This window comes from Lucilia cuprina, chromosome 6 (assembly GCF_022045245.1).
Source record: "Lucilia cuprina isolate Lc7/37 chromosome 6, ASM2204524v1, whole genome shotgun sequence".
In the NCBI taxonomy this organism is placed as follows: Eukaryota; Metazoa; Arthropoda; class Insecta; order Diptera; family Calliphoridae; genus Lucilia; species Lucilia cuprina.
This window is the reverse complement of record NC_060954.1, coordinates 1,883,227-1,898,862: the sequence shown is the minus strand read 5'-3', so window position 1 is coordinate 1,898,862 and position 15,636 is coordinate 1,883,227. Positions and strand designations below refer to the sequence as shown.

Genomic DNA, 15,636 nt, shown 5'->3' with positions numbered 1-15,636 from the left:
GCTAACAAACATTTGAGTTATTAAAATTTCATTTTGCATATACCAGCAAAAAGATTGTATCAAGAGTTGAGGTAGTTTTTTTGTTTGTTCAAAAAACGTTTGAAGTTTGTTATTTGTATAATAAATACTTATAATTTAATAAAAATTTATGACATGACAAAATTTTTATTGAATTTTATAATTTAGGTCTACATTTCTTTTGTTCTTTTTTTTGTTGTGTAAAACAATGTGTGTAGAAAATGTTTGAGAATTTCAAGTAAATTGAGATTTTTTTGATATGATATAATTAGCATACCTTAAGGGCCATACATACATATTTACTTTTAGGGTAGTAATAATTGTTTTTAAAATATTTAAAATATAAATATTTGTGAAATAAAACAATCATATTGTATGTTTAATTAAGTTTTTAATAACTTATTTTTGCTTTAACAAACTTAAATCAAGTTTTTCCCATTTTTTTTAAACCAACTTAAAAACTTTGAAAGAAAACATTTGGCAAACATATTTACATTATTTCATTAATAAATTTAAACAGTGGCAACACTGGTGAAATAATTTATATTAATGAATTAAAGCTACAACCTAACGACTGACATTAATACTATACAAATCGTTTAAATACTTTCCAAGTTATAGCAACTTAAAGAAAATAATAAAAATCTTAAAAAAATCTACAACCTGGCAACACTGGCAAAATAATTTTTCCAAAAATTAAAAATATGAACTTACACCTAACATCTGAATTCATTTTTGTTGCAATCACTTCACTACTTTCGAAGTTATAAACATTTAACTCTAAGAGAACTTAATAGCTAAAAACCACACTATCTGGCAACACTGGTAAAATAAATTTTCATAAAACTCGTAGCTTATTTAATAATCTAGCGTTTGACATCCCTATTATTGAAATCCATGAAATACTTTTAAGTTATAACAATTTAAAAAAATTGTATAACATTATGACAGTTTTCAAAAATCTGGCAACTCTGGCAAAATAATTTTTACCCTTAGCATATAGCCTAAATTCTAACCTAACATTTGACACTACTTTCATTAAATTCCATTAAGAACTTTTAAAGTTATAGCTGTTTAAAATAATACCTTAATTCACATAAATTTGCTAAACTTGGCAACCCTGTTACTACATTGTAAAAGCGCCATCTATTGTTTGGGTAGATTGTTTTTGAGAAAATGAAAAATTAAGGAATTGCAGAGGCAATTTTCAAAGTGCTATAACTTTTAATTTACTGAACCGATTTTCACAAAATTACCACCATTATAGAGAGGGTGAATTGAAGTTTTTTTAAAAATTATTTTGGCAGTGTTGCCAGATTGTTATTTTAAGAGTATAGTGGATTGAAAGATAAAAAACAGTAAAGCTCTAAAAGTACTTAACAGATATCGACTAGATTGATCTTATTTTAAAGAGGATTTCTTGTAGATCTTGAAAATTATTCAAGCAGTGTTGCCAGATTGTTATTTTACTTTACAGAGACTTAATTGCGAAATTTTGTAAAACTTCAAATGTATTAAACCGATTTTAATAAAATTTGTATTCATTGAAAGATGATTTTTTGTAGGTCTTAAAAAATTAGTATACCAATGATGCCAGATGGTTTTTGCACTAAAAAATTAAACAAATTTGAAAATAATTAACTTCTAAATGTATTGGACTAAGTTTAAATTGTTTATATAATGTATCGTTGTAATTTTGTTTAAAAGAGGTTGTGTTGAAGGTTTTCAAGAATTATAGTTCTAATATTGCCAGATTTCGGTTTTCATACTAAATATCGTTTTGATTTTTCTGTTCCTCAGACAGTTTTCAAAAATCTGATTATTCGTTAGCATAAATCAAATTTATGGTCATTTTGTTTAATTTTTGTTTAAGACAAAATACAATTTGTTTAAACAGCCATAAAATCTAAAAAATAAACAATGAAAAACAACATAAAATGAGATGAATTGACATGATTTTTTATGCTGATGACAAAGATATTTAAATAATGGCAAATATTTAATATTAATAATAATACTAATAAAAATGAATTTTTTTATTGATTTATAGCATAAGTTAAGGTTAATACGTACATGTTTTATAAACTTTAAAGATTTATATAAAAACGATGATATTTTTAACTTTAACTTTTCTTTCTTTTTAACGACATAAAATAAAACAAAAAATTGTTTATGGCTTTTAGGCTCATAAATAATGCCTTATTTATGTTTTAGCCAATATTTGCTTGTTTTTCTTTTTTCTTTTATAATGAAGCTATTGATGACATCTTTAGTAGCCCATAAGCATGTTTAAACATGTTTAGAAAAATAAATTCAATTTGAATATAAGCAACAACAACAACAACACAAAAAAAAGTAATGAAACAAAAATTTTAAAAATCAAGCCCCAAAAATAAAAAAAAAAATAAAAACAGAAGTAGTAGTCTTACATAAGACAGGATATCACAAGGTGGCTGCATGTCTTAACAAATCCTTAAGGGATTTCAAATTTAACTTAAATACATGCATAACAAACTCATACAAAAACAAACACATATAATAAGTATGTGTGTTTGCTAAATTGGGTCTAACGCCAAACAATTTTATTGCTTTTGATACTTCCGGTTATAAAATAACGTTTGCTGTTGAGCCCTTGTGTAAGAAAAAAAAACTTTGATATTTTTGTCATTTTAAATGGAAATTTATCGTTAAATTTACTCATCTTTAAAAACAGGCCGTTTTCTTTTTTTTCATGTTTTAAGCACGTATTTTTGTTTTTATTTTTTGCAAGTTGTCTGTCCTAAACGGAAGGGACGTTTTTTATTTGTACTCAAGTATTTTCTTTGACTAATCGGAATTTTGTTTTGTTGTTCAAGTTTTATTTCTTTTGTAGCCAAACACTAAATTGTTTTATCTTTATTTAAACATCTAGTAAAATATCTATATCAAGAAAAAAACAATAAAAATTTGTCATGATATTTAGGTTGATTTGTAAATTGTTTTAGGGTGTTTAAAGAAAATTTCAGGGGATTTTTGAAATAAATAGTTTATTTGTTAGGCTTTGTAGAGAAAAATTGTAAACAATTTAATATGAACTTTAGATTTTTTTACAAAATCTTATTTTGTAATAATGAACTTGATCTCAAATACATTTTTTCTCGGTTCATATATATTATAGTGTAAAAAACAATCTGGCAGCACTGGTAAATTACATTTCAGCATCTTCAATTTATTTCCATTACAACAAATAAAAACTTTTGGAAAATCTGTTCAGTACATTTTAAGTTGCATAAACTTATATAGTTCAATACAATTCATAGCAAAACCGATTATGTGGCAACATTGGTAAAACAATTTTCAACATCTTTAATATAATCCCAACAATCCAAAGCAAACGGAAATGAAATCGGTTATGTACTTCAAGAGTTATTCAATTTTTTCTTTAATTGTATATATAACAAAAACAACAATCTGGCAACACTGGCAAGACAAGTTTTTAACATTTTTAATATATTTCCTTTAATTTTATACAAAAATTATTGAAATCGTTTGAGTACATTTAAAGTTATACTAGTTTATTGCTTTATTTACACTTTTTTTCAAAATATTACCATCTGGCAACTCTGGCAAAATAAATTTTCAAAAACTTCAATTCATTCCCTATCCAGCAATATAAATTTCAATTGAATCGGTTAAGTACTTTTCGAGCTATAGCGTTTTGAAAAATGTCTCTGCTAGTCCACAATTTTTCATGTTGCACAAACACAATGTACCCAAACAATAGATGGCGCTGTTACTATGTAGTAACAGGACTGCCAAGTTTAGTAAAATTAGTTTAATTTAGGGATTCTTAAAATGGCATTAACTTCCAAAGTACTTCAGTGATTTTAATAATTGTGATGTCAAATGATAGGTTAGAATTTTCACTATTTATTTTTTGTAAAAATTATTTTGACAGTATTGCCAGATTAATGAAATTTTATATATTGTTACTATACTACTTAATGTTACTGAAATTAACAAAATACTTTAGTGATTTCAATGATTTTGGTGTCAAATGATAGATTAAAGTGTAGGCTATAAGTTATTTATAAAAATTAGTTTGCCAGTGTTCCCAGATTGTTTAAATTACCTAAAATGTTAGTATTTTCTTTATAAAGCTATAATTTCGAAAGTACTTAAGCGATTTCTCTGATTGTGGTGTCAAACGTTAGCTAAGAGTTTTGGCTATTAGCTTTTGTAAAACTTATTGTACCAGTGTTGCCACACTGCTTAAAATTTAGTATATTCTTTGCATTGTTATAAAATGAACAGTATTTAAGCGATTTTAATGATTCCAGTGACAATCGTTAGGTTATAACTTAAGCTATTTGCTTTATGAAAAATTTACTTTAACAGTGTTGCCAAAGTTTTGAAATTTTGTATAATGTTGCAAATATTTTTTGAATTGTTTTAACTTTGCAAGTAAATGCTTTAACTTTTAATGTTGTAAAATGATTTCGGTTAATCTAAAGTAATTAGAAAAGTATTAAACTGCATTATTTGCTATTTGTCATTATTTCAACTTACCTTTTATCAACTCTAATTACTTGTTGAAATAAATGCCAATTAAATAAGTTATTTTTGCAAAAAAATCTCTAGTTTTTTATTTATTTATTTATTTCAATTATTTAATATTTGATTTTATTTTCAATATTTATTGTTATTTATTTTTTATTATTGTTGTTATATAACTTAATTATTTTTATAGATATTATTGTTAGGGATTTTTTTCTCTGCTGCAATATTATTATTTATATTTAAACTTATTTTAACAGTATGATTATGCTTATTTTTTTTGTTTTTTCTCACTTAATCACGTTTATAACTTTTTTTACATTTACTCAGTGTCGTTAGTTTTCATACATATTAATTTATTATTGTTTTTGTTTTGTTGTTGTTGTGGAGTTTTGTTGCCTGTAGTTATTAATTAATTATTTATATGTATGTTTTAGAGTTTTTTTCTTTTAATCGTTTATATGTATAGATTTGTAACATTTTCATTACATTTTAATTACTACACATTTTACATTTGTTGCTAGTTTTTTTTCTCTATAAGATTTTATTACATTTTTTTCTATTTAGGAATTATTTTCTATTTTAATAACATATGAGCAGATATTTCTTTTGTACATAAATTTAAAAATAAATAATTAAAAGGAAATTTTGTTCAGGGATTTTAATAAAGTATTGCTAATGGATAATAAGTGTTAACAAATTAGGGACAAAATATAAATTACATTTAAAATTTTTTTAAATTTTACTTATTTAATAATTTCTTTACTTAATTTTAAATTGTTTGTTAATTTTTTTATACAAAACTTATAGTAGTATTAGTTTTACAACATCATTCTTTGGCTAATTTCAGTCTAACCGCTAAACGTTTACATTTCCATATCAACTGGGTTTCCAAAATACTAAACGACATGGCCACCAATACTAGGCCCAACAGCAAATAAGCACAGCAGGCAAATAGTTGTATCTCCGGGCCCTGAAATGTTTTCAAGGGTACAAAGTCACCATAACCTATGGTGGTTAGAGTGACAAAACAAAAATAAGCACCATCGATTAGAGACCAATTTTCCCACAAAGCAAATATAACCGTGCCCAGACAGACATAGAATACTAAAATGAATAGCACCACTATGATGGGAACCTGAGGTATTTGTGCGCTTGACTCGCTTAACGAAACCAACGAATGATTATCACAATAATCATCTTGGCCCATAAGATGTTTATCAGTCTGTGGTTGTTGGGGTTGTAAATGTTTTAGTTTATAGATATTAGTGCCCTCTAGGCCACCACAATCATCATCGGAGGTATCATCGTATTGGTCACCATAACACAAAGTGGCTCCAGAGGAATTACGACGCTTGGGTATATGCAGATTACACTCACCTTTGCGATTAATGATAACCGATTTGCGTTGTGGATTTAAGGTATTGCTGGAACGTTGAAAGGTATTTAAGGTGTGGCGATGAAAAGAGGCGGCTGTGGCATTGAAAAAACTGCGGGTTTGTGACTTATCCTCTGTGTTTAGTGCAGAATTTGTTAGTAGTGGTACTCTGGACGGTGTACCATGAGGACAATTACTGCAAATAAAAAGATAATTAAGACAAATGCTTTAATAAATTTCACATTTAATTGTTTTCTTTAACCATAAATTTAAAACTCTTCTTTAAATGGTTGTATAATTCTAAATTCATTTCCGTTTTTTTCTTTTCCTCTTTTTATTTCCTTATTTTTTTCACTTTTCTTAAACATTAAAAGTATTTTGTTTAGAACATATAAACATAAAATAGTGTTAAAAAATTTTGCTGTATCAGCAGTTAAATTCTTAAGAAAAGACAACAACAACAATACAAAACATTATTGAAAATGAGGTAAAATATAATAGAAGAAAAAACACAGAAGAAGAAATAAAAGAAATTACATTGTATATGTCTGTTGAAAAAATAAAATTAATTGACCTGATTCAAGCTCAAGTTACAATTAATTATCAACACTTAAACAACATACAATACACACACATATACATACATATACTCACACTTGCCATGCTATTATACATGTGGCAGTAATAAATGGTGATTGAAAATAATATAAAAAAGGCTGCCAAAGTGTAAGAGAGTGAATGTGAACCAAAAGAAAAAAACATCTTATCATCGAGTATTAATATGAGAAAAATAACGTGTGAAAGTATTGGTTTTTTTTTGTACATTAACACAAAGATAATAATGTGTGGCAACATTGCGTTGTAAGGCAATACTTTAGCTGCGAGTGTGTGGGTTCGTTTATTATAAAAATCAACATAAAGGATGTTGTAAAAAGAATGTATCACTTCATTTTGCATCAATATTATATTGTATTATACGAAGAAATATATGCGGAAAGAAAGATTCTTTATGGAGAAAAATGTGTACAATGAATATTGTCAATTGAATGATTAAATCATGTTTGTAATTTATGAGACAATGTGCTGAAGTAAAATAAGGTTTTGATCATTTTTAAAAGAGGGCGAGATGAATGACTTTGGTAGTAAATTAATTGTGTTATGCAGGCTGTTTGCAGTGGCATAAGATTGTAGTGAAGTTTGATATATTAATTTAATTTTTTCTAAGATTTAGATTTTACAATCTGGTAACTCTGACACTATAAATTTTCAATTATTCAGCAAATTCAAATTTAACCTTATAATCAATCTGGTAGCACTGACGTAATAAATTTAAAATTCTCCAATATTTCCTCTAAAATATTGATTAAACTTGATCAATATCGGTTCACTACATTTTTAGTTATAACGTTTTAAATAATAGTTTAAAACATTGTACAAGTATGGCAACACAGGCTACATAAATTCTCCTTAAACCCACAAAAGCTTAATTTGCCAGCTAACGATTGACACCTCATTTATAAAAATCACTTTTCACCTTCTATTTGTGAAATTTTCAAAATATGGCAACCTTGTGTTAACATAATAACAATGCCATACTAATGTTTGTTAGTTTGATAGTTAGTTAGTTAGTTAGTTAGTTAGTTAGTTAGTTAGTTAGTTAGTTAGTTAGGTAGGTAGTTAGGTAGTTAGTTTGAAAGAAGGATGTATATACATCAAATTCGAAGAAATACAACTAGGCCTCTAACGGGCCTGTTGTGCCCTCCTTAACCAGTGTCTCAGGTGGGAATCGAACACACCACCTCCGGTCTACCAGACTAGAACACTTACATTCTGGAGGCTATTAATGGGGCACATGTTTATCAAAAGAACAACAAATGTTGGATATCAGATACAATTCATTGAAACGTTAGGTATATCTCGAAAACTACTGAATGCAAATCGATAAAATTAGTTTAACAGAGTTGCCAGATTATGCAAAACCAGATAAGAAAACGACAACATAAGTTTCTTTTTATATTTTAATGCTTTTTGACCATCATTTCTAAGTCACTTGCTTAGAAAGAAGAGAAATTTTGTACAAAATACTAAAATTTAGTGTGCCAGTGTTGCCAGGTGGTTTATTTGTTATTTAATACACATTTTTTTAATATAAATATTTTTCATAATAAAAACTTCTCTCTAACATAATAAACTTAACAAAAACTCCCTAACACAACATTACTTTATACTGTAGATGCTTCGCTGTCATGTCATGTCCTGATCCTACCATTCCTTTTATTTACCTTTTTTCTACCTCCTCTCTAAACTCTATTAGACCTTTTAACTCATGTGACAACACAATAAATCAAGCATGTCTAAACATACCGACAGAGTATCTGCAACAAATCAAGCACCTACAACTTGTTAAACAGACAGACAACTTTCAAAAAACAAAAAAACACATACAACACACCATAACATATATTCTTAACTACAGATGTAGGTGTTGAAGCTAAAATGTTAGATTTAGTTGGCAAAAAAAGAGAAACACCTAAAGGTCTTACCGGCTTGTAACACTAAAAATGGACAGAAGTTTCAATTTGTTGGTCAAATGAACTTTCAATGATTGTTTTTTTTTTCTTCTACTTTTTATTCTTTGCAACATGACCAGACTCAAGCAATTGTTTTCTAGCAGTGTGGTCATTTAAAGCAATTTATTTTAAGAACAAAGATTTGTTCTATAGCCTTTTTTATTTTTTTCTGCCTTATGTTTGTACTCTTTGTACTATTTTTACGCTTTAGCACTTACCCCAGACGTTGTTGTTCTTGTTCTTCTTCATCCTCCATTATATCTACGGCTGCTGTTGCACCACCTGCTGTGCTAACAGCTCCTGCTGCCATCATACCCAAACCGATTTGGCCATGTTGCTGTTGTGTGTTGTGATGTGTTGCTGATTCATGATTTTCATAAATAGTTGTTGTATTACTATTGGAATTTGTATTATTTGTTAATGTTGCCGTCGATGCTGGTGATGTTGAGGCAGTAGTGGTCGATGTATTGCTACTGCCATAAAAATTATTACCAGCTGTTGTTGTTGTTGTTATTGGCAAAGATGTTTGTGTTTCTATTCCCGTTGTGCTTGAAAGCATGACTGATGCTGTTGTGGCAGTTGCTGTTGGTTCTATTAATGTGTTGTGTAACTGATGCTGCTGTTGTTGTTCATTTACTAAATTGTTACTATTACTGCTGCTACTGCTGTTAAATGTTGGCAAGTTTTGTGATAAATCATGCCGGCACGAAATATCACTTTCATGCAATAAAGTATTGATTTCTTGTGGTAAAGGTTTTGTTAAGAATTTTGCCCTTCTAATACCTGTTAGTAAAGATAATAAAGAAGGATCCAAATTACACATTTCTTTATATTTTTATGTTCATATTTCTTTACAAATAATCATCAATCATTTATTCTTTAATAAATTAACGTTAAAGCTGAAAAGTATTATTTTTTTTGTGAACATAAGGGCTTAACAGATTTCACGCTTTTTTGTTTCGATTATTATAAAAAAATATTTCATTAAAGCCAACAATATCAGAAAACTTTTCCAATCATTTTGTTTTATACAAATTTTATTCTTTAAAACACTTTTTCCATACATATTAAACACAAGATACTCTCAATGCTGTCATCATCATTATAATCAATAAAGAAAATGTGTCACAGATGTACGAATATTGGAAAAAACATTTAAGGCGGCCAACCTTCATCAGTGTGTAACACACTGCGTATACGTATTTACACTTTTTATTAATTAAATAATACTCATACGCACCGTACTTATAGCACTAGCGTTTGAATTGTTTATAAAACTGCTCAACTAGAACTGAAATAGAACTGAACTAGAACTGAACTAGAACTGAACTAGAACTGAACTAGAACTGAACTAGAACTGAACTAGAACTGAACTAGAACTGAACTAGAACTGAACTAGAACTGAACTAGAACTGAACTAGAACTGAACTAGAACTGAACTAGAACTGAACTAGAACTGAACTAGAACTGAACTAGAACTGAACTAGAACTAAACTAGAACTGAACTAGAACTAAACTAGAAATGAACTAAAACTGAATCGAACTGAACTGAATTAAAACTTGGTCACCTCAAAATCTTAACCATTGCAATTGATCTAAGAACGTACTTAATTTTCATAATATAATGCACAACTTCATGTACCAAAGGAAAGTGCGGGAAAAACAAAAAGTCGACATTTTGCGGTTTGGAAATAAATATCAGCCAATTTTATTAATCAAGCACGTACTTTTCATATCTGTTTAGTCCGTTTGCTTTAAGGCTTGAACGGCAGCAGAAGTGAAAAAAAACTGATTTGAAGTGAACAAGTTATAAGTGAAACTTAAATGTTGTGATTGATTATCAATCTTAAGAGTAATACGAACAAAAAGGAGAAAAGTTTTTGACAAAACGAACTGAAGAAACTGAGCAATTTACACAGCTAAGTATAACAATAAATTTAAAGCACCACCACTTGAAAAATATTATTTTCAATATAATTTTTATATAAACACTTTTAAAGTTAGGATTTATAATGAATGTCCTCCTTCCTTCTATCTCAACTTAGTAATATTTCCATTGGCCTGAACTATAGTATTTATTTTGGCGGAAGTTTTTTTGTAGTTTATTTTGTTTCCTAACATTTATAAACTTGGTCACGTCAGTATCATCACTAACACAGTTTAAAGTCGTTAAACACTTCTTAGCCACTCCAAAGCCACTCGTGTGTATTGCTTTGCAACTTTGCCTCAACCTCTTCCGTTAAACGTTTTTGTCATTCTAGCTCTGCCATCTATGGATAGTTTAATTTGTGATGAGTTTAATTTTAATTTTGTTTTTCTAGTTTGATGTTCCATGGGTTTTTTGTTTCATTCAACAACATCCTTTAGTCAGTTGAGTTACAAAATATCAAGCAAAAAATTGTATAAAAACTAAAACGAAAAATGGCTAGAACGTTAAATGTCATTTGATTTTGTAGTAGTAGTTGTTGTATTGTTCTTGCACAGATTTGTAGCTTTTTATTTTTACTGTAAAACTGCGGTTATTTTTTCTTAACTCTACACTTCCGGTTCTTCCCTGTCTCTCTCTTTCTCTCTCTATAATGTAATGAATTTGTAAACTTTGTACGTTTGTTTTAATTACATTTAATGCTGTTGTTGTTATTTTAAGTTTTTTTGCGCTTTCAACTAGGGGCAACAAAATTGTTGCAAGTTATATTGGATATTGTTGTTGTTGATGAGATTTAAACATAAAACTCTTAACAAAATTGTGGCGCCAAATTGTGGTAAGTGCAGTTAGAAAAATAATGAATATTTGTTGTCGCCGTTTAACTAAAACCCTTTCCCTAGGCGACAATTAATATTGAAGTTTTTTATTTTATTTAGATCAACTTTTATTAAAAATAAACAATATTTATATTTTAGGATTTTTATATAGCTCAGTTTTTCTTTAGTTCTAGTCCAGTTTTAGTTCCGTTATACTTTCATGTAATACTCATTGCCCTTATAGAATTTTTAAAACACCCTACGTATACTTATTGTTATGGCACAAAAATTATATATTGCTCATACGCCCTTTTAAACCCTTTCAAATGAACTTTTATTTTCATATTCACAAAACTCAAAATTTTCCATTTGGTTTCACTTTTCCCTAAACAACAAATCGAAAGTTCAAAAAGTTTGAGAGAAAAAAATGCTACTGACAAGTTGAATTGGTTTTAGTTGCGAAAGACACGAGAAACAAAAAATAAAATTATGAACGTGATTAGTTATTAAAAGACCCTTAACTTACCATGTACCGTAGCAGTCTGATAGGCGGGAGGTGGTGGTGGTGGAAATAACGTACAGTCAACATCTTCAACTGCATTTATGACTTGATTATCGTGTAAATCGGTTTGTTGCAACAACGTTAAACCATGTTGTCTCTTGTGAGGCATTTGTATGGTGTGATACTTAACAAGAGGCTGAGAGCTGGGGCCACTACTACTACCGCTTAGTGTTGTATTTGGGGCGACAGCAGCTGGTGTGACAATCGGAAAATAAACAGTAGCTGAACCTGATACGGGTAATGCCAATGGATTTATATTAATATTTGATGTTACATTACCCGCACATTGCTGCTGTTGTTGCTGCTGCTGATGCTGCTGTTGTATCGATGTCTGTGGTGATGTTTGATGAAAACGAAGCATACTTGAAGGCACAGCCATAAAGTGCTGCGTACCAGAGGCGGAAGTTGAAGACGTTGGTGGAGGTGGTGGTAATTGCGGCACTATATAATGTCGTATAGTTTGATGATGGGTAGGTGATGAATTGGCCGAGGCTGAGGAAACAATATGATATGTTGCCATGGCAGGCGTTGTATTTGTATAGAAACGTTGAACCTGCGAGAGTGGTATTGAGGGGGGCAACACCATGCGACAGGCAGTAGCCATTGTTGCTGGCTGTTGTGAAGACAATTTGTGGCCGGTTGTCATTAGCATGACATCTGGTCTTTGCTGATAGTATTGTTGCTGCGGCTGTATTGGTGTTGTATTTGTGTTACTACCACCACTGACCGTCATTGTAGGCGACATTTTCAATTGCATGCAAGAGGATAAATGTTGAGTCAATTTTCCAGGAGAATTTTGCAAAAGCTGACAGCAATCTGTTGTGTGAAAAATACAAATGAAAAACAACTCGTTTACTCGGCATAAACATATTGAAATGAAATAAATTATAAATTGATTTTTATTGTTACTCGAGGATTGAAATGAAAATCTTGCTATTCAATTAATTTTTGTTTTGTATTTATAGTGGATCGTTGTGTTGATGAAAAAAAAATATTTATTTAAATAAAGAAAACAATCAAAGTACAATGACAGAACGAGTAAAAAAGTCAGAGTTCTTAACTAACTTGGCAATTAAAAATTTTATGCATTAAACAGAAATGTAATGAAAATTAACCCATTAACATTAATATAGATTAGATTATAGACAAGACTATGGACTAGACAATAGACTAGATTATAGATCATACTATATACTAGAATATAAACTAAACTATAGATTAGAAAATAGAGTCTACATTTGACCAGACTATAAATTAGACTAAAGAGCCGACAAACGTCTAGACGATTGATTAGACTATAGAATGATATCTTTTACAACATGCATATTTACGTTTCATTTCTTCTAACCTACAAATTTCCTTTTCTATTTTTATTTTCTCATTCATATTTACGTCGCAAATCTTCTTAACTAAACATTTTCAATCCTTTTCTATTTTGCTTTATTGCCTCTAATACTTTGATCCATTTATAAAAAAGAACAACCCTTGTCTAAAAGGGTTAACTTTAATATAGTTAGTAAATTTCTATTTTTTTCATTTTTACAAAATTTAATATCTGTTTCACACTTACCTTCTTTATGACCAAGTTTCATAGTTGTCATGGCTGTCGTTGTTGTTGCTGGCCCCGATGATGCCGACGTCGATGATGTTGTCGCTGTTGTGGCATCATTACACAGTTTATAGTCATAACCATGGTTTGTATTCGATTCTCCAATTATGGCATCATATTTACAATTTTTACAATTTATCTAAAAGAATAAAGAGAAGATGAGAAAAATATGTAGTATGAAATGCTTGTGGAAAAAAAAACAATGCAATTTAAAATGCTATTGTTTTGCTGGTATTATATTGGAAAAAATCTAGTTAAAAGACAGAGCTTTATTTTTTTTTCATTACAAGTTAAAACCATTTTCTCATTTTAACTTGTATAATGTTTTAGTATTTTCTTTTGTTCGATAGAGATTTAATTTTTCTGCATTTAGTTTTTATGTGCCGCACTACACTTGCAACGACACTTCATATTCAGTCGTCATATACACAATCTGCTGTTTGTATTGTTTAGAGTATTTCACAGGCAATTAGTTGGTAGATTTACATTTTTGTTCTAAATACCATTTGCACAAACGACACAGTGAGTAACAAAACAATAAAGCCAATGGATATAAAGAATTTTTCAGAAACTTTTGTTCAAATTTAAATTGTTTTTTTTTAATTACATGAGATTACAATTGTTTGGATTTTACTTGTGTTTAAAAATTGTCCAATTCACAATCGGTGTTGTATGGTTGTATAGATGTATGTCGTATTTTTCATTATTGATTTGTTTTTATTTCAAAAGAATTTATTTGAAAATTTTTTATGATATACAATGCTACAACGATACGACATTGATTGTGAAATGGACAAATATTTGTAGAGAAAATTGGGCCCGAAAAGGATTAAATAAATATGGCCCAACTAAGAATATTTTAACAATTTTATTTAACACCGACTGTTTTTTTCACATAATTGTCACATTTTTAAGAGGCTTAACAGATTTTCCATTTACATTTATTTATGAAATTATTTAAAAATATATTTTTAAAAAACCTTTTTCTAACAAACAAAAAGCATAATAAATTTCTAGTTTTATGTATGTTTAAAGGCTATTAATATTTATCTATACAAATAAATAAATTTCTGCTAACTAGCAAATATTGCTGTAAAATTAAACTACCAACATTACTTATTTGCTCTTAAGTGCCATAAGTCTAAGATAATTCTTTGATAAATATTTAATATTATTAAGTATAATTTAAGCAAAGCTATTTATATACATACATCACATACACAACATCACTCAAAACTAAATCTTAATTAAGAAAACATCTTCAAATACATCAACCTCAACTTTCAATTCATCATCACCCCAAAAACATCCTTAAGAATTTGTGAGAATTTTGCCAGACTTGTAATCACAAATCATGTCAAATTTGTTTATATAGTTATAATGAATACAAATTATTTTTTTTTATCGAATTTCTAAGTTTTTGATTTAATACAGCTTCCTTTTACTTTAACATACCGGCTCCAGTAGCAGAGGATGAAACAAGTAAAATACTAATTTGACTAGGAAATAAAGAAAAGTCGATCGTTGTACGTTTGAGAAGAATGTAAAAGATAGAAAACCACACACGCTCTAGTTTTGCAACGCAGGCTGTAAGAAGTTGCAGAAAAAACTTGACTTGAGTCTTTAAACCAAAAAACCCACAGATACATGTCAAAGTAGATGTACACCAAAACTAAATTTATACATAAATTAGGAGGGCTCGGTATAAGAGGAGACTAAAGTTTTCATTGGGCTTTACTAATATTTACATATGTATATTCATATACACATGTACTTATATTGAGATATACTGTGCAAACATTGCAGCTAAAATGTCATGTAGTTGTAGATAATTTATTCCATCTATAAAATCCATATTAATAATATTAAACTAAAATTTTAAATAAACATAGTTAATGGGTAGAACACTTTAAAATAAAATTCAGTATAATAAAGACAACGGAATGTATAATTATTTTAATAAAGAAATATTAAGTAATTGGGATCTAAAATTGTAAGTTTATTCCATAGTCTGGTCTAAAGTCCAGTCTATAGTCTAGTCAATAGTCTATTCTCCAGTCTGTCTATAGTCTAGTCTTTAGTCTATTCTCCAGTCTGTCTATAGTCTAGTCTACAGTCTGTCTATAGTCTAGTCTATAGTCTAGTCTATAGTCTAGTCTATAGTCTAGTCTATAGTCTAGTCTATAGTCTAGTCTATAGTCTAGTCTATAGTCTAGTCTAT

At 28.8% G+C, this 15,636-nt stretch overlaps 1 protein-coding gene across 1 annotated transcript in view; it reads right to left on the bottom strand.

Moving 5' to 3' along the window:
- Positions 1 to 4,884: 4,884 nt before the first annotated feature.
- Positions 4,885 to 15,636, bottom strand: part of LOC111684554 — a 72,936-nt gene continuing 62,184 nt past the window's right edge. Inside the window, exons 5-8 of the mRNA XM_046954392.1 lie at positions 13,377 to 13,554; positions 11,771 to 12,622; positions 8,721 to 9,285; positions 4,885 to 6,128 (exon numbers count right to left, since the gene is read on the bottom strand). Coding sequence (XP_046810348.1) covers positions 5,384 to 6,128; positions 8,721 to 9,285; positions 11,771 to 12,622; positions 13,377 to 13,554 — 2,340 coding nt within the window. The 3' untranslated portion in view covers positions 4,885 to 5,383. The remainder of the gene's footprint in view (positions 6,129 to 8,720; positions 9,286 to 11,770; positions 12,623 to 13,376; positions 13,555 to 15,636) is intronic.